Source organism: Bolinopsis microptera, chromosome 2 (assembly GCF_026151205.1).
Source record: "Bolinopsis microptera isolate Bmic1 chromosome 2, MBARI_Bmic_1.0, whole genome shotgun sequence".
Classification (NCBI taxonomy): domain Eukaryota; kingdom Metazoa; phylum Ctenophora; class Tentaculata; order Lobata; family Bolinopsidae; genus Bolinopsis; species Bolinopsis microptera.
Window position 1 is genome coordinate 18,203,844 of NC_087073.1, and position 20,038 is coordinate 18,223,881.

Consider the following 20,038-nt stretch of genomic DNA (forward strand, 5'->3'; position numbering starts at 1 on the left):
CAAAAACAGCCCACCTTGTATTTATCACTTAACATAATCGTGAAATTAATTTAGAATCAAATTAAGTTATGAATTAAATTTGATTCTAATTTTAATTCTAAGGAACGAATATTTTTCGATTTGACAAATTCCTCAAACCAGTGGTGGTAGTAAGTCAATAGTCATATCTGAAAGAATTACTTCAATTGGTCACTCAGTCACTGAGCTGTTAAGGCCAACGTCTGCACACTGACTTTTGGCCCTCCCTGTATTATTATATAGAGTGGAACAAACATATTATCAATTTAAGCTGATTGCTCTGACACGTATACGTATGGACTATAATGATCCTATTAATTAGATCTCAGATAACTTATTCACTGGACACTGAAAACTATCAGAAGGATTGAAGAGAAAAGGGCAGTTTGATTAAATGCTAAGCTCTGACTTGTAAGATTTTTGGTTAAGATGGGCATGTTGAAACAAATGAGATTTTATCATTGTTTGCCATTTGCTTCTCTTGTAAGCCTTTTGCAAGCACATTTCATGTCCCAGGTCCCTGATATCACAGTCACCCTTAGAGCAGAGATTCTTATCTTTTGTATGGTCCTCTCGATTCAAGCAGAGGGATTAGCCCTGTATTACAATTTATAACCTGTTTATGCTAAATGCTCATAGTTGCAATGTGATCTTTAACAAAGCTTTACCCCATTTCTAAGTCATGAACTCAAATTGAATCATGATCAATCAAAGGTTACTGCTTGGGTGGTGACTGATGACGCATAACCCAGGGTAATATAGCTGATTGATTGCTGATTTCTTGTCAGTAATAAAGAGAAACATTACGATTATCTTTGGTTTCATCCTTAAGTGGCAAAGAAGCTTTACAAAGGAGTGACAGAAACAGTCTTCAAGGATTATAGCTCTGTTGCATTGATCAAATAATAATGAAATGTTCACATCTGTGACTTTTACAGTATATCTGTCAAATTTGACAAAATACTTTAATTTCATCATTTTATTTCAACAGGCCTGACTCAAAATTCTAAATTGGCAGAAAGTTTCTAATTTATGCATAATTTATATTTACTGAGTTTCAGAGTTATTTCATAAGATTTTAACTACTTTTTCAACTACAAATAAGTGTTACATCTCCTTGGTCGACTCAGCCAATGATCAGAAAACTGTGATTGAGTGTTAAATGGCACCCTGCAAAAAGATCAAAAATGTTGTTAGTGTACCCTTTCAGTTTATCTACATTGTAGTGTACACTGTGCAGTAAAAATAGTACTATACTACACTTACTAACTAATCTATAAACTCATTTAATATGAATGTAATGGGATTGGAATATTTTAACCTTTGTCAGTTCAAACCCTGGCTACATATCATCATGTAAGGCTTTGTCTCATTTGTTAATGAAAAACACTAATATCTCTGGAGGAAATATAATCTCAACTGATCAAAAAAGACAGCTGTGAGCTCCTAAATTGGAGTACATAATATGACATGTATTACTGCCATGAATTGTTACTGTAATGCAAGGGAGAGTGCCAACCTCATTAAATCAAACAGGTGGGCATTTCTTCCATGACTTACCTGACATTTTAGTCTTTTTTGGTGTATTAAGGCGGCCGGGGCCGGTGGGTCTTAATCAAAATTCTCTCGAAATTGACTTTATAGTTGTTTCTGATGGAGGGGAGTGATATCTATCAGCTGCTTTTAGTCTCATGGAAAAATATTGTTCCTAGCCGAAATTATCACCAGTCAAAAGTCAGCGCTTATGTGTAATTGTATTGCGCAAGCGATTTTCATTCGCGCTTTCTGAAAATCGAGTCTAAAAATCTATGATCTTCTCCTACATTTTTTGAGCAATCACCCTCAAACTTTCAGGATTTGTTCTAGGGATCATTTAGAAGATTTGACTCAAGCCGAATTTTGAGATATGCTTCTTTAAATTTTTTATTCGATTTTGAAAATCTTGGACCTCAAAAATCGTCAAATTTTTTAAAAATAAAGGCCTATCTCAAAATTCGTCAAATCTTCTAAATGGTCCCTAGAACATAACCTCATAGTTATCTCAAATTTTGATAGAAATCAATGGGTTTGCATTTCATTGAAGTAAACCCTGTACTGTAAACAATGTAAAAAAGCATACATCAATATCTCAACACACATAGAACAAGTTAATTAAATATTTAGAATTATCAAATAGATGAATTAATTTTAAAACTTTATACATTTAATCCTAGGTTTTCAGATCTTAAATTTTTAAACAGTGCCAAATCTTTAATTGTGACTGCAATTTTGGTAGATGAACAGACTTAATAAGCAGTCTTATACAATTTGTAACCCCAATTTTTATCCTTCATGGAAATGGAAACATAAATTTGTGGGTGTGGCCTATGTGACATGTAACATAATATAAATCACACTGTTCTCTTTTAATAACATAGTTGACTGAGCTGCACTCATAATAGTTAGTAGTTAATAGTACTATGTTTACAGTATGCACTGAAGCAGTGGCGTAACGAAAGGCCCTGCTGACCCCGCTGTGCAGGGGGGCGCCGTCTTAGGGGGGCGCCAAATCGTCGTTTGAATGTGGGACAATTTCGAAAACTTAACTAAAGTACTAGCAAAACTGCGCGTTTTGCTCTAGATACACACTTTTTTAGAGATTTTACCGGCGTATTCTCTAAAATCACCTAATTTGTTCAATTTTAGGGAGGGGCACCAAAAGGGGAGGGGGCGCCAACAGGGGGGCGCTTTTTTCGGCAGGGGGGCGCCAACAGGCAACGTTACGCCACTGCACTGAAGGGTATCCTAGGAAATTTCTTGAACTTTTAACAGGTACCCCTCCTCATTTAACCCTCAATTAGGTTTCCTATCATTCATAATTAAGAATACCAGAAAGCTTTCATCAAGATATATGTAAATACAACAATAGCAAATATAAATGTTTAATTGAATATGACCATGTCCATAAGAACTTCAACCTAAAACTCAATTTGTAGATAAATTTAGTGACTTACATGACTGTATCATTTTTGTAGAAACCCAATTGATACCAACGTTTTAGTACATGGGAGACTTTGTTTATTGATATTCAAGACGAAAAACTTAATCAAAGTGATCATACGACCATATTCAGAATTTTTAGAAGACCTAAGTGACACATGCACATTGGGAACCCCCTTTTATTTTCATAAGTATACATTGTTAAATTTCGCATGCTCATGCTGGTCATTATTGATCCAGAGAGATAGGTTTGACAGGTATATAGAAATATAGCTTTCTAAAGGTTGTAGTAAAACTTTTTATCCTTTTTTGTGACCTATGTGACAAGTTTCTGACAAGAGTTTTTTGAAAAATTGGATCAAGACACGATCAAGCTCACGGTTTTTCACAAGTTTGGTCATTTGTACCAATAACCACTTGGATAACACATCAGAGCTATTCGAAAAAGAAGAAGTAAACATTTAAAGACGTAAATGTTTTTAAGCATTTCAATTCATCTCTGCAAATATGAAAATTTGTATGACAAGAAGTAAAAAACGGGAATAAAAATACCATCCCATTTCAGAAAACAATGCAATAAAATTAATACTTTTAGGCATAATGAGCGGCTTTTAAAACTTTCAATGCACATAGTATTAACTCTTACTATAATAATACTTATAGCTAAAATTGAATTGGAATAAATCAGTAAAAAATAGAGCACTGAGAGGAGGTAGATTAGAGAAGTTAGGCAGGATTATACCAAACATGGATCCACAGAGCGTAAGTACTCCAGAATAAGGCTTTCGTGTGTTACAACTAGATTCCACAGCCGCATTGTCTCAAAGGCAGGAATGTGATTACTAGCAAATAAATGTATAGAAGGGGAAGGAGAAAACCCTCAGGCCTCACATATTCAAGACAAGACTTACGTTATCTGTCAAGACCTAATATAAGCTATCTATTTAATTTATCTGTCTTAATCCTGGGATGACGCAATGCCATGCTTGATTAGTGAAAAGTACCCTAAAAAGATTGGAAGAGCTGTATCTTGGGCTTGAATTAAGATGTATCTTGATACATGTACAGATGCATCTTGAGTTTCAACTTTTTAGATTTGTCTGAATATAAAGGAATAACATTATGAGATATAAGAGTGTAATAAATAATATCTATAGAACAAAAATATCTATAGAACAATAATAAGGCCCTACTTGAGTAGTATTGAGACCGGTTGTTGTCTCCACCTGCCTGGAAATTGGTGTACTTGAGTAGTATTGAGACCAGTTGTTGTCTCCACCTGCCTGGAAATTGGTGTACTTTCATCGAACTGGAAAAGATTACAATATTCTTAAACAGTCGGGTAAAAGGAAATGTAATTAAAGCCTATAAATTGGAGTTTGAAAAAGATATTTTTAATTTAATTAGAGTTATGTTTTAGAATTTTTATTTTGCCTTTACTTAGCACTTTACTTTGCTTTGCAATATTGATAAAACTGTTAGAATGCTGCCATGCCAAATAAATTTTTATCAAAACCGAAAACGCGTTATCAGCTTTTTGAACACGCTGCAACCTTATGTTTAAAATTTACAGTCGGTTATTGTCATGTTATGGACTTAAAAATTGATGTTGGAGAATTTAAAAAGAACAATATTTTATATAATTAGACACAAGCTTAAATTTTGAAAAATTTTAAGTGTAGCTACAGTCATAAGAAAAATGAAAAGAGGGAGTAAATTGTATATTTCTTAAACAGCAGATTAAATATTTAATTAAAAACGCAACTATCCTTTCAAACTGTAGTTTTGCACCAATATTTGCAAAGATTTGCAACGATCACTTCAATGCAAAGCAAGCCTGATAATGCGCGCGGCTCGTTGACTTGCAGTGCCGACGTCCTTCAATTAGTTAAATATTTGCACAACAACATTTTAAAACTAAACTAACGATATCAATCCTTTCCATTTTCACTTTTCAGCTTGGCGCCGCCCATAAGTTTGACGGATGTTACTCGTCTAAATTTCTTCGAAGTAGCGCGCGCCGCTTTCTTCTCGAAGAGCTACGAAGTAGCGCGCGCCGGGCCAGATCATTAACAATGGTGCAACCCATAAGTGCATCGCGCCGATCTAAGTAACAAACAAAAACATTATTTGATGCGCAGCCAGACCCAGTAGTGCATTTTAATTTTGCTACAAATAAAAAGTGGTCCTTAAATCATTAAAATATACAATATAGTTGCTCTAACCAGAGCCCTCTCGCTTGCAGTAGCGCGCGACCGCCGTAGGCGGCAAAAGAGGGCTCTATAGATGGCCACAAACTGGCACCACAAATCGTGGTGCCAGATTTCCTCCCATAATTTTGATGCCGCGCGCGACGTGTTAGTCATGTCTAGTTACTGCAACTGTTAGACTCGTACATTGCATTTGCACATATATAATCAGTGCAATATTTTCTCGTTGGATAAGAGTTTTTGGAGGGAATTAATTTAATCTCTTTGTTCAATCATTTCATTTTACAACTGTTTCCTGTTTCTTTGTTCGTTGCCATCATTCGGCAGCTGATCAGATCATTCGGCGGATGTTTCTTTGTTCGTTGCTTTTATTCGGCAGCTGATCAGAGCATTCGGCGGATGATTCAAAGGGAGACAACTTTTAAGGTGTTTGAAGGTCAGCTGAAGGTCAGCTGAAGACGATTTACACAAATATTTTGAAAGCTCCTGCTAATTAAATCCTTGCGTATCACTTTTATGTTTTTAATATCCCCTCTAGGTTTAAAGGTTTCTGTTAAATTGTCAGTAATCAGCAGACTTTGCTACACTTTTGTCATTTGCAATTGGACTTAAAATATGTTAAAGCTTGTCATTGTCTATAATTTCGAAATAGAGTTTTGTAGGGAACTAATTAAGTCTCTTTGGTCAAGCAACCCGAAACCCCATGAATAGTGAATACTGTTATTATCATCTCCGAGTTCACAACAGGTATGGGTTTTATTCATAATATATTGAGGCACTTATAGTATAGTTCAGTCATTTCATTTTACAACTGTTTCCTGTTTCTTTGTTCGTTGCCATCATTCGGCAGCTGATCAGATCATTCGGCGGATGTTTCTTTGTTCGTTGCTTTTATTCGGCAGCTGATCAGATCATTCGGCGGATGTTTCTTTGTTCGTTGCTTTTATTCGGCAGCTGATCAGATCATTCGGCGGATGATTCAAAGGGAGACAACTTTAAAGGTGTTTGAAGGTCAGCTGAAGGTCAGCTGAAGACGATTTACACAAATATTTTGAAAGCTCCTGCTAATTAATTCCTTGCGTATCACTTATATGTTTTTAATATCCCCTCTAGGTTTAAAGGTTTCTGTTAAATTGTCAGTAATCAGCAGACTTTGCTACATTTTTGTCATTTGCAATTGGACTTAAAATATGTTAAAGCTTGTCATTGTCTATAATTTCGAAATAGAGTTTTGTAGGGAACTAATTAAGTCTCTTTGGTCAAGCAACCCGGAACCCCATGAATAGTGAATACTGTTATTATCATCTCCGAGTTCACAACAGGTATGGGTTTTATTCATAATATATTGAGGCACTTATAGTATAGTTCAGTCATTTCATTTTACAACCGTTTCCTGTTTCTTTGTTCCAACCATAGTATATTAAAGTATATCCCGGGTCAAAATCGGAAAAAATCCTACATTTTAATATACTTTAATATACCTACAATAAGTAGATTAGAAGATAAGCCAGTTGCTAGTCCCCTGAACTCATACTTCATATATTTTGGCTCATAAATTGGTCAAGTATCAATATCTTTGAACAAGACTAACTTTACATGAAAGGTAAATCTAATCTATACATGAAATAAAACAATATTTTTCACATATATTTTTATAATATAAGTATATTAAACATGTTAAAGTATATTAAAGTATATCCCGGGTCAAATTTGAAAAAAACCTACATTTTAATATACTTTAATATGGTTCAAAATTTTAATGGAGATAATATAGGTATATTAAAGTACATTAAAGTATATTAAAGTATATTAAAGTATATTAAAGTATATCCCCGGGTCAAAGTTGAGGCACTTATAGTATTAGTTACAGCCAATATATAAAGTTCTCAACTAGATTATCAAGTTTTTAATCTTTGATCGCATAGAATTGAGAAACAAGAATGACCATCGATTTTAAAACCATTTTAATAAATTAACGGGGTTTTCATCACACCATATCAAAACAATTCAAATAATCCGCTCCTACTAAATCGCTCGTCTCAATAAAATATTGTGTGAACTAAAAAGGTATGAAAGTAACCTGAACCGCGGTGTATTTTTGGACGCTGATTCCAAATCACCCGGTCGATGACGTAGTAAAAATGCTTCCCTATTCCCTAAAGAATTAGGGACAAAAACTGTTTCGGTCCGGTCTGAGGCTACTGTTATGATTGCGGTTAAGGTTCGACCGTGATCCCGGCTTAATCCCGATGTCGGTCAAAAATCTTCCAATTATTCGTCCCCAATTAATTCGTTATTAATTAATCAATGAAACACTGTCAGAGTTATAAGTGCCAGTTTGTTAGGTGAGATGTGCTTGTGCTTGTAATCAATAAAGGATACCATGGGGTTGTTATAGTGTCAGAGTTGGTTAAGCTGGTTTGTTGGGTAAGCTTATGCTGTGTTTGTGCTTGTACATATACTATGAGAAAATACTACAATATAATCAAGGTACGATGTTGGATACCTGAGTTCTATATCTTTCGATAGCAACTCCATCTATGTATCTGCTTAGCTTCCATCACTGATCCTGGTACTTGAGATTCCAGGTGTGGCTTTAAACAATGTTTTAAGGGCCCAACACTCAGCTCACTCAGTTGATGGTAGAACAGTGGGTCTTTGTGCGATGTTGTAGCAGGGACTCCACTTCTTGTTTTCTCTTGCTAACCAGATTGCATAGGAACATCTGAGAGCAACCAAAGCCGCCTCTTGGAACACTGCTTTCTTTACTCTCTTTGTAACACCAAAGTAGTTTAGTAGGGCTGGTAAGGTATGATGCCAGAAGCCTCTACACCCAACCTCTACCGTAAAAAGCTGAGCTTTCCACCCACTGCCATGCAGCCCAGGAATAAGCTCTCTGTTGTAACGTGCTTGTTTACGTTCTACTTGGTCACTAAAGTTACTCTCGTCACCAACTGTCAACTCTACTAATATGACCACCTTTCCTTTATCAGACCAGACTACAATATCGGGACGTTCTGCAGTTCCGTAGATGTGCTGGGGGAACTGTGCTGGGAGGTCATCTTCGTCCCAGATAATCTGCCAATCTTGGTCTTTCTCAAAAGGGCTCTCTCTTTTCATCTTCGTCTTCGGTTTTTGGTAACAGCTGCTAGATGACTTGAAGCCTGTCCAGTCCTGAACTTCAAGTTTAAAATCTTTGTTGTTGAACTTCTCGATTTGATCCAGTAGGGATTTCGCAATGACCCGCAGCACGTTGTCATGCCTCCAATTGTATCGTTTGTTGTTCAGCGAGAAGTTGCAAGCTACCAAAATGTGCTTAATGTTGCAGTGTCTCCATCCGCAAAGTGGACAGTGTCCTGTGTCAGCATAGTTCCACAGGCTCATGTTTGCTGGAGTATTTGCAACGTCATGGGTTGCATTGAGGTGGAACTTAAGAAGAGCAGGGCTCATCTTGTAGTTGTAAATAAGGTTGTTCCAACCTAGGTCTAGCTGCATGGTGTTTTCCCATGTTAAGAATTGTCCTTGAACTCCCTTGTCTACCAGTGTCAACAGGATATCCTGCTCTGAGATGTGGGATACCAGTTCTTTCAGTTTTTCCTTTTCACTGGCTACACTCCTCTTGGATCCCAAGCCCATCCTGCCTTGCACTGTTACCCCTACTAACTCTCTGAAGTAGAGATCTCTTTCTCTAGCACTCAGCTCATTAGTGTAACCCCACCGACTGCTCCCTTCTTGTTTCTTGGCCCTGTGCTCGTAGACCTCCTTAACTTTAGGATCCTTGCTGTTCTTTAGAGAGTAACCTTTGGACACCTGAAGGAACTTGTATAAGTCCGATAGTCTTTTAAGATTCAATCCAAAGCAATCCTTATTTCTGTAAAGCACACTGACAGTAATTGTCTTTGTTACACCTAGCCATTTCTTCAGATACTTCGTACATATTGCTTCAAGATCTTTGACAAAACTAACCGGGAGATTGTAGATCATCAGGTCCCAGGAGAGCTTGCTGGTTAGGAGGTTGTTGTAAATCCAGCATTTCATCACTCCATTAAGGCCTGATCCGTCCACTGCCTGAAACAGTGTAATCAGTTTGTCTTCTATCAGCTTCTTGGTATCTTTGAGGCCCAGATCCACATATATCCAATGGCCAAGAAACTTCACCGGTGTATTTCCAATAAACTGGATTTGAGCTCCATCTATGAAAATTTCAGGGTCATAGGACACATACCTTCCATCTATAACCTTCATCCCCAGGGATACGCATTTACTCGGCTTGGCTTTCATTTTCCTTGACCAAGTAAGAAATCTTTCCATCACATCTATTAGCTTCTTCATCTTTTCCAGCCTGGGAGACATCAGAGTTAGGTCGTCAGCAAAAGCACGACTTGACGTGCTGCTAGAACTAAAAGACGGCTTGTAACCCAAGTCGCTTTGATTTTTCAGGAGATCCAATAGTAGGTTGAAAACTATTAAGAACAGTACAACCGATAGAGGGTCGCCCTGAAAAAGACCTAAAATATAAAAGAACCAGTTTGTTTTCCAGTCCTTTGTCACCACTCTCACAATCAGCTCATCATAGTACTTAAACATATATTCTATGAGCCAGTTTGGGAACTTATAATGTCTTAGAGCATATATTATCAAGTTGTGGGGAACCCGGCCGTAGGCGTTCATTAGGTCCACCCAAACTGCAAAGATCTGTCGTCTATTAGATTTGGCATCCTTCAACTCTTCCATCAGAGCCTGAGTATGCTCGAGGCAACCTGGTGTCTTACGCAGGAATCCTTTCTGGATAGACGTGTCTATGTAGCTATTGCTGACCATATACTCTAGCATTCTGTCCGCTAGTAATCCCATCTGCAACTTCCCACTAGTGTTTGTTTTAGTGATGTTTCTGAACTTACTAGGGTCATCTAAATCCTCAGTTTTTGCTATCAGAATGGCTTCACCTACTCGCCATTGCAGCGGGATTCTCTGGCTTTCCCATAGAGAATCCAGCAATTTGAATACTGCTTTCGCCATTCTGGGACATCTCTTATATACCAGATATGGGACTCCATTCGGACCAGGTGATGATTTATTTCTACGGCTTTTCAGCTTCGTTTGAAACTCATCCCAGTCCAATCTCTCCATCTCAAATGCAGTCTTTGGTACTGGGGCATCGGGCAGTCCTTTAAGCTTTACATATAGAGCACTTCTCTCCTTATCACAGTACTCATTCTTAAAGAATCTGTCAGCCACTTCCTTGGAGAAATTAGGGGGTTTGTTCTTCTTATCCCCGTCCAGCAGTTTCCTTCCAAATTGAAATGGGTTTTGTTTAAACTGTGACTGTTCCTTTTTGCTCTCCTTATTCTTCTTCTTCCTGAGCTCATTACGACGGCTTTTGTTGTGTAAGCGCACGAGTCTCAGGTACTCAGTCTTAGCTTGAGCCAACATATTCTGATCATTGCTTCTCCTAGCATCTTTCTTGTTTCTCTTAGCCTCTCTCTTGGCCAAGCGAATAACTTTTGTCTCCTTGTTCTCCTTTTCCTTCTGGGGAACACGAGGTTTCTTCGCTTCCTCTTTACCGAATCTGCTTTCCAGATAGCTGTATACCAGCTTTTCTACCTTCTCCAGTCGGGACTCCACGTCCTCTGCTGCTACATTGTTCACCAAAACAATCAGGTCTTCATCAATTCCCTTCCATACTCCCTTCTCTGCTGCTGTTGGTAGTTTAAGTTTCTTTGTGACCTCCATCACTATGGCAGGCGGTTCTAAGTCTTTAAAGTGGAACTGTATATCAGAGCTTGCAGGTCCCGTTTCTGCGCTGTGGTTGTAAACCTGGCTTGTTCCCTGCTCCGACAAATTATTACGGATGTCATCTCCCCTCACCTGAGGCTCGGTTATGAGCTCCGCCGGTCTCATCTTACATCTCCACAGATGTTTTGCGACTTGTTTGAACTCGCGCTTGCACCATTGACAAATATTGTCGTCCTTTCTCAAAGGTCCTTCATCAGTTAATCCGGGTTGACCTTTGATGCTCCCCACCTGATCGGAGGTCTTGAGGCATTTATCTGTATATTGTTTTGTAGTGATTGCTTTCTGTAAAGCGGGGGCCTACTAAGCCTATTGCTAAACTCTGCACTTTCGCAGGGGTCATCAGTCTTTCCAGATGAATTATAACATAGGTATTGTAATACCTATAAAGTAGCGGATACCAGGTTTTAGCTGCAGTTTTTAATTATGGTGAGACGGCTTGTAATCAGTACAGCTATAAAAGGATACAAAAGTTGTTGTGTCAGAATCTGTAAATTAACACATGCTAGTATGCTACCCTACGCAATGTCCTCATCACCTGATCCGTCAGTATAAATCTAACTGGCTCTTCATTTGACTCCGTAACCATACTCTCGTCGTACGAGTCGTCTTTGTTCATATTGTTCGGGGTAATGTAATATAAACAATAAACAATCAGGAGGGAACTTGAACTGATATAATATTTCGTAGTTTCTGGCTCTTCAGTCGTAGTTGATCATCAAGTTGATTTCTAAGTTTTCCGGCAGGATGCTCAGTCAACGTTTTTCGTCACCTTGAAAGCCGGCCCCCTTTCACTCGCGACTGAGAAAGGAGGTGGACACAGATAGATTCAGACAAGCTGGTTCAGATGTACAGAGTGTGATTTTTCCGACAGACCTCCATGAGATTTCGTCTCTGGGGCTCCAGCTTGTCTTTCAAATATCTTGTAACCTTGTCCCTTACCAACAGTACCACAGTATTAGATATGCCCTGCCTACTAGTTTAGCTTTATCTCTTTATCTGGTACCCTGCTATACAGTATACATGTTTACATATTAATTGCGTTTAAAACCCTCCAACATCTCCCCCCCCCCCCCAACATCTCTCCCCCCCCCCCCCCCTCACCACCCCCTTCTCCTGAGCGAGTGATTACTAAACATGTGGATGACCCCTTATTATACAAAGGACCATAGATCGTCAGAAATAGCATACATTGATTATTGATGTACACGCTATATAATACACATTACAGTGTAAAGTTACACTGATCTACAGTTCATCTCATTAATGGATTATTCCAGAATTGCGCGCGCACACGTGTTATGATCAAACAGATCGTTTCATAATCATGGCATGTATAATACCGTCGTTATATACACGCTCTCGTTGTGTGTACGTTTTGATCTTTAATATTTGATTTGATGCAACACATCACTACAGCTACAATTGTACATTTAGACTTTACTTTGCTCCCAATTATAGTCCCAAACTTTCTAGTAGTTCTGAAAAAGCAAGATTTTCTATGATACAGCGACTTTTTATATCGCTGCAATATAATTTAGACTTTAGAGCCAAGTTACTTTTAGATAGCTGATCTTCAGGGCTCTTTCCCCTCAAATGATTGTAAAGCCCGCTCATGTTTGACAATATTTACACTGACAGAAATTGGTCATCTAATTTTATCTTGTTCTCTCACAAACCTGAGTATTAACCAGTGTAACTTTTCTAGGAGCTGCCATTTATGACTGGCATCACACACTATACACCTTGGGTTCTTGGACTATTCAAAGACAGGAAACCTATAATGCTCCAGCTCTACAAATCTATGGTATTAAGATCCAGCGAGTGGAGTACTGCTGCTCTGGAATCCAAAAAAGATCTATAATATCCAGTCAGTCGAGAGCATACAACGCCAGTTAATTGTAGACAGATTCTAGGGCTCAAAAACACCGACTATTGGAATAGACCGAAGGAACTGAAACTTATATCCCTGCTGGCTGCTAAGATGCTGAGAAGGCTAGACTCCATCATACATCTGTGGAAAGTTCTCCAGGGATATGTCCAAATTACCTATAGATGATCGATGTACAGTTCAGAGAGAATGCCAGACTGAGAGTTAAAGTAATACTCTCTTCTAATTCTCTCACCAAAAAAATCAGCTTCTTCACGCTCCATGCCTACGACTACTCATTTGCAGTGAAAGATGGAAGACTTGGAATTTTCTCCCCTAAATTGACAATAGTGACAATATCAAAAGACTTTGGCAAGCTTCAAGACATTTCTCGGAAACGGGAAACCGCAGATTGCGTGATAACCGTGAACTTACCTATTTCTACTCTTCTATATAAGTTCAATAGGTTGGACCAAGAAGTTCTTGGGTAACATTGTTTTCTATCCTATATGTGACCTCTGCTGAGTTTCGCCAAGACTTGACGGGCCATCACATCTTCTGACCACCCCACCAGTATCGCTTGTTGCGCCAGCACAGCAGAGAGTTCGTGAGGAGGGCCTGTTTCCCTAATCGGCGGCTTATTGTTGTCGCTATAATTGCAATTGTCCAAACAACCTGTTGTAAGTAGAGCTGTGTTTATTCAAATTGACTGATGTTCAATATAATATTATAACCTCGACAAATAGAATAGTATGTTGTTGGTTTATATATATATATATTAATTGATGCACAATCAATACGCTGAACTTATTAGATTTATTTTATTGGTCAATAATTTTATTGGTCAATAAACAATAAACTCACTATATCGCAGTTAATATCATTTCTTCTGTCAGTGAGTTGGTGCCAGTTAATAAAGCAAAAGTTCAACGGAGGTATTACACACACTACACAGTACTATGGTAGACAGAGAGCACGGTACGTTTTATTTTAATAACTTCTCAGTAGTGAGAATATCACTTTTACTAACTTCTTGTCTCCCTTTAGTTTATCCCGCAATAAGTGACTTTTACCAATGTGGTAATTTAGCCCTCCCATGGTTGTTGTAGTGAACTGGAACTTGGGGCATTTCTGTTTAAGCCTTCGTTATAGATAAGATTATCGTAGTCACCGACATATTGTGTAATGCTTAATAACAAAATTTCTGAATTAAATGTAACCTTGTATTGGGCTGAAATACTAATAATAATTATAATGATAGGATTATGGGCTATGGCCACATTATACATAGCCATTTAGACAAAACTTGAAACCCACGAACTGCACTCTTCGCTATTGCAGTTCACACAATATTTTCAAAAAGAAAAATGTTCCTATCCGGAAAATGTTATGATTAATTATTTTTAGTGTTATGATTAATTATTTTTAGAACATGTAGTTCTGAATTTAACAACCAAAAAACATTGATTCCTCGGTATTTAGCAATCAATGGCTTATTAGACATGAAATATGCATATGAATCATGCTCACATGTATTTATTTTTGACATCAAGGTTTCGTTAAGATCCTAGAAGTGAGCCTTTGACGATGCTGCACTCGCTATCAGTCGAGCTTTGAATGCGTCTACTGAACTGGCTTCTTTAACCGAACTTGGTACTTTGTTCCAGTAATTGTTAACACGGTTACTGAGGACCTGATTTCCTCTTTTATCTTAATTAGAATCTTGGTACCGCTACGTGATATCCTGAAAAGATCTTGTCCATAGTCCACTTTGCCCGTCGTTATTTTAAAGGTTTCAATAAGATCACTCCTCATACGGCACTCCAGTTGTGTTGTTAACTGGAGGATTCTCAGTCTCTCATCGTATGGTAGAATACCAATCCCGTCGATTATTCGTGTAAGTTCTCTCTTGAACATATTCTTAATAGTCTTAATACTTTAATAGTTCTCCAGTTTCCGTGCTCTGCTGGTAGATTCCACACTTGCACAGCGTATTCGATGTGAGGTCGAACTAGAGTTCGGTAAACATTCAGCATAACAAATTTGTTACGGCAGATCAAGCTTTGTTTGATCCAGCCTATAACAGACTTTGCTTTTTTCACGGACTTGTCTATATGGAAATGTTATACTTATTAAGAAAAGCCGGTCCCGCCTAGCCTCCTATCATAATGAGCAAATGTTGCGATTGTACAATCAATACTTTTAACACGTCACGTCATCGTATAATTGCGTGTCATTTTATTAGCTCTTCGGAAGGAATATTGAAATGGTCCTACCGCTTACGTCAACTTTTGTTTGTTTGTTTGGGGACCAGCTTTTGGTACATTCATGGTTAATGTTTACTATAATCTAATTTCAAAGTATTACATGTAGAGTAATTACATAGAATTAGATAAATATGAATTTCTTTTGCTTAGGATATACCAATATGATATCCAAAAATGAAACGATGTACCTTACGCTTCGCACACAACACAACTGGTAGTTTTTCCTCAAAAAAAGAGCCCTATATACATAGCTAAACCTGGCCTGGGTGAGACCTGCATCACGATTGCTATTCAGTGATGTGTGCTCTACAAGTCATCACATACCTGAGTTACAAACACGGTTGTAATATAATGATACTTATTACTTTCCTTCATTTTTACAATAAGTTTCTGATGAGCTGCTTTCTCCTCCCTATTTCTGTCAGGTGTGATGAACCACGTATATGGTACGCTGCACATTTAGATTTCTTCAGGTTTCTTGATCGAGCAGCAACCATTTTGACTGATCCCATGCAAGCCAATGTCACTTTTATCGGTCTCGGTTTACCACTACCGTATCTGCATGTTTTTTAATCCTGATCAAATTTTCTGTCACCAATTCAGGATCACACTACCGATGATTCCCAAATCTCGGTGATCACTTCTTCTGCCACTATATGTGGATCACTGCCCTAATTGTCTGGTACACCGTATACAATGAAATTCTTTCTGCGGACGTTTTTAACAGCTGTCTTTATACTGTCTTAATCGACGGAGCACCGGTAGTTGTTTCACAGCCCTTTCACAGTTCTCCTTGACGATGTCACACCAAGTTTTTTCATCTCAGTTTGTACAGTTTGCTGGACAGAGTCGAGCTCTTTCTGTTGCTGTTTGAACTGATCCTTCTGATAATTAGGCTGCGCTGATACCAGTCTGTCTCGTACTGGCCGCAGATTTACATAGTTCAATATTGCCTGTCATCAATTTAGAAAGATTTTCAACAGCAGTAGCCAAGGGGTCTTTCGTTATACCCATCAATCTCGAATGATTCAGCTTTGTTAACGGTTTGAGTTTTCGAGAGTTACAAAGTTCCATACTTTATTGTTAGTACTTTGGTCCGAGACATCAATTTTGTATGAAAAGCATTAAGACATCGGCAGCGATAACTCTTTTTCAAGTTTGTTCAAATTTTCCACAGAGTTGAACTCCATAGTACAAAGACAAGCTGATTAGCTCGGCGTGTCGATGTAAATCTGAGAATAACTGATTGTAACTCAACTTCTTCATGTGCTTTTTATGCTGACTTAGAGGTGCATTATTCTCCAGCATATATCTCGAAATATATGCCTGCGTTCCGCTAGAAACCGCCATTTTGAAATATTTTCTTGTGTTTGAAGTCATATCTCAAGTTTGGCACATAGAAACTCGCCCAAAATCGCACAGATTATTCGTCTGATAGCCATACAACTGTCTGGAAAGTTTAGAGAAAATCTATCATTCAGATCTCTAAATATATACCTGTGTTCCGCTAGAAACCGCCAATTTGGAGATATTTTCTTGTGTTTGAAGTCATATCTCCATTTTGGCACATAGAAATTCTCCCAAACTCTCACACATTATCTGTCATATAGCCATCTAACTATCTGGAAAGTTTGAAGAAAATCTGTCATTCAGATCTTGTGAAAATCAAAAATATATTCTAAGTTATTCACTAAAACACTCGATTTTCGAACTTTTTATTTGGAACAGATTTGTCGAAAGTCCTGATCTGTTCTGCAGACACTTTCGCGCTTGTGCAGTAGCGCGCGACAGCCATTTGGCGTAAACCCATTGTTAGATGGGCCAAAATTTGCAAATGTGCTTCAGAACTAGCATTGTCTGACCATAAAAGACCACTTAAATTGCACTTTTTGAATAAAAAGTATATCCTGTTAACATTTCTGAAACTCTATCTAATTTGCAACGTAAGTGTTGTGCGCAAAGATAATTTGAGCCGAATCCAGATAGCACGACGGACGACCCCTGTTCACGAACAGGACGTGTTCGTGAAAAACTTATGATATGATGGTTACCAGATCATATGACTGCCTAATAACTTGCTTAGGATGATGTGAACCCCTCGACAGCTTGACACAGAATCAAGTAGGGTTCACATTATCGCAAGCACTGTACTCCTCCTGGACTGGACCATTCTCTTATCTCTAGGGGGGCCGTGGGTCCATTAATTTCGTCTAGACGGGAGAGTACCATGTCAGCAGTGGTCGACCGGGATCGAAATTCAGTCCCGGCCGGGACCGGGCCGGGATGACATTCATCCCGGCCGGGACCGGGACCAGGATTTTTCCAATATTTCTCAATCTCAGTTAAAATGAAACAATGTTATATGTTAAATAAAATCTTCCAGAACAAACTGAGGTATGTCAAGTTAAAATTGACAGTGAGTAGTAGTAACTACTCTATCTCTCTCTAATCTCTATCTCTCTATCTTTCTCTATCTCTCTCTTTATCTCTGAGATAGAGAGCGCGAGCGCTCTCATTGGTGGATCGACCTAGCGTGTCACAAATTATTATTTGATATATTTCATCAGATGAAGAAGCTGATGAGGGCGAGGCCCCTGACTCTTGAGTATTTCTAAGTTTGTTCGGACTTCAGCTTTCTTCTAACATTTTGTAATTTGTTACTCATGACGTGAACAGTTGAACATATAATTAATTTTGAACATTAGTAAATTTTGTTTGACTTGAAATTTGCCAACTACCATCGATCAAAATTCATAGAATTTTGATCATGTAACATAAACATTTCACATAAGACTTGAAAGTTGAATTTTCAATAAACTTTTGGCGACGAGAAAGTGAAATGATCTAACTATTAAGAAGCACTGTAGAGCACTGTTGTAGTAAAACTTTTCGGAAAATGTTCACAGGTTCGTGAACTTTGGGCTCAAATATACGCTCAAAAACAGACTTTATTTTGGAAAAATCCCGGCTAAAATCCCGGCTAAAAACAAAATCCCGACCGGGACCGGGACAAAATCACCAAATCCCGGCCGGGATCTGCATGTCAGTAATTGGAATAGTTGTTGTTGTTGTTGTTGATGGCAACTGATAATACTCCACCAAAAACGAACGACTTCTATACCATATTTAAATCTTAATTATTTATTTCATTGAGCAATATAATATGTAGAATACCCCCTCTTTTGCTATTGAATCAGATAATTTATTTATTAGAAGATTGGGGAGACCTAGAATGAACTTTTTATCTGTTTTAAGAAGTGATTTAAGTAGTAGAAATTAGCACATAGATAACTTGCATGAATTAAACGAAATCAAAGATATAGCTGCATGCAACAGATGTTGAGAAAATTTGTTTCAAGGGTACAGTTTACCGCATTAAAGTATTTTTATGAATCATTATTGACGGTAAGATCCTGTTTTATAATAATTATTATTATATGCTACGCTACAATCAGTGCTATTCGTAACTAATTATATCCGAGAGACCACATTTGAATCGTTATCAATAGTTTGATCCAGCAATTTACTATGCTACAATTAATGGCAAATTATTCTAGCAATAACTAATTGCAAGATACCATATAATACATATTACCATTGAATTTCATAACATTTCATGATTGATATGCTCCCATATGGGGAAATGGGCGATTAGGTTTGGCCCCTATACTATGCGGCCACTATTAATACGGCCTCTATACGGCCTCTATAGTCTATATGGCCACTGTACGGGCACTTAAAAGATATTTTACATGAAACCAGCTACTAACCGGCACTTAATAAGTGGTCACTAGCCGACTACTAACCGGCTACTAGCCGGCTAGTGACCAAAAAGTGGCTACTAGGCGGTCACTAGCCGGCTATTAGCTTGTCTCTAAAGCAGACCTACTTTCTCGAGGTCCCAAACCGGCTTCTAGCAGGCTACTAGCCGGCACTTGAAAAGTGGTCACTAGCCGGCTAGTGACCAAAAAGTGGCTACTAGGCGGTCACTAGCCGGCTATTAGCTTGTCTCTAAAGCAGACCTACTTTCTCGAGGTCCCAAACCGGCTTCTAGCAGGCTACTAGCCGGCACTTGAAAAGTGGTCACTAGACGGCTACTAACCGGCTGCTAATCGGCTAGTAGCCACAAAGTGGCTACTAATCGGCCACTACTAGCTATTTTCCGATTAGTTGCAGTCAAATAGTCACAGCAGGTCACAATTTAACTTCAATTCTTTCTTACAGCAGGCAACTAGACAAGGTTCTGACAATATTCCGGTAGACACGTCTTCCGCCCTGAGGAACAAATTTGGCTTCGGTAGACTTTCTGAATATGGGGCAGTTTTGCTCAATTGACCACGCCCTTTTTGACGCTTTCGTGACTTCTAACCCCACATATCTCCACTTTTGATTGGAGAAAGGATATCAACTTGGGTATGAAAATGATCAGAATCATCACATTGAGTGGGGTAGAGCATAGTTTTAAAGTCTACAGACTTCAGGTTGTTGAGTAATTAGGTCAAAACCTATTTTTACGCTCTCGCGAGCCAAAATTTATGTACTTATTACAAGATATCTCAGCTTCTGATGGGAGCTAAGGGCTCATCTTGGGCATAAAAATGGTCAGCATCATCACATTAAGTGGGGTAGAGCATAGTTTTAAAGTCTACAGACTTCAGGTTGTTGAGTTCTTAGGTCAAAACCTATTTGTACGCTCTCGCGAGTCGAAATTTATGTACTTATTACCTCGGGGCGGAAGACGTTTCTACCGGAATATTCTCAGATCCTTGTTAAGTTGCCTGCTGTAAGAAAGAATCAAAGTTAAATTGTGACCTGCTGTACTATTTGGCTGCAACTAATCGGAAAATAGCAAGACACAACTTTTGCGAACATTGAAATTAATTAAGTATGAACATGTGGCA

At 38.3% G+C, this 20,038-nt stretch overlaps 1 protein-coding gene across 2 annotated transcripts; it reads right to left on the reverse strand.

The window, feature by feature from the left end:
• Positions 1-7,712: 7,712 nt before the first annotated feature.
• LOC134810994 (uncharacterized) lies at positions 7,713-9,549 on the reverse strand. 2 transcript variants are annotated; one of them, XM_063817693.1, is made up of 3 exons: positions 9,433-9,549; positions 9,174-9,275; positions 7,713-9,017 (listed from the first exon to the last, which is right to left on the reverse strand). In XM_063817693.1, exons 1-3 carry the CDS (start codon positions 9,466-9,468, stop codon positions 7,836-7,838), a joined length of 1,320 nt encoding a protein of 439 aa, XP_063673763.1. In that variant the 5' UTR covers positions 9,469-9,549; the 3' UTR covers positions 7,713-7,835. The 2 variants fall into 2 exon arrangements, with proteins under 2 accessions (XP_063673763.1, XP_063673762.1); XM_063817692.1 differs by having other exon boundaries at positions 7,713-9,275.
• Between the last annotated feature and the right edge of the window lie 10,489 nt (positions 9,550-20,038).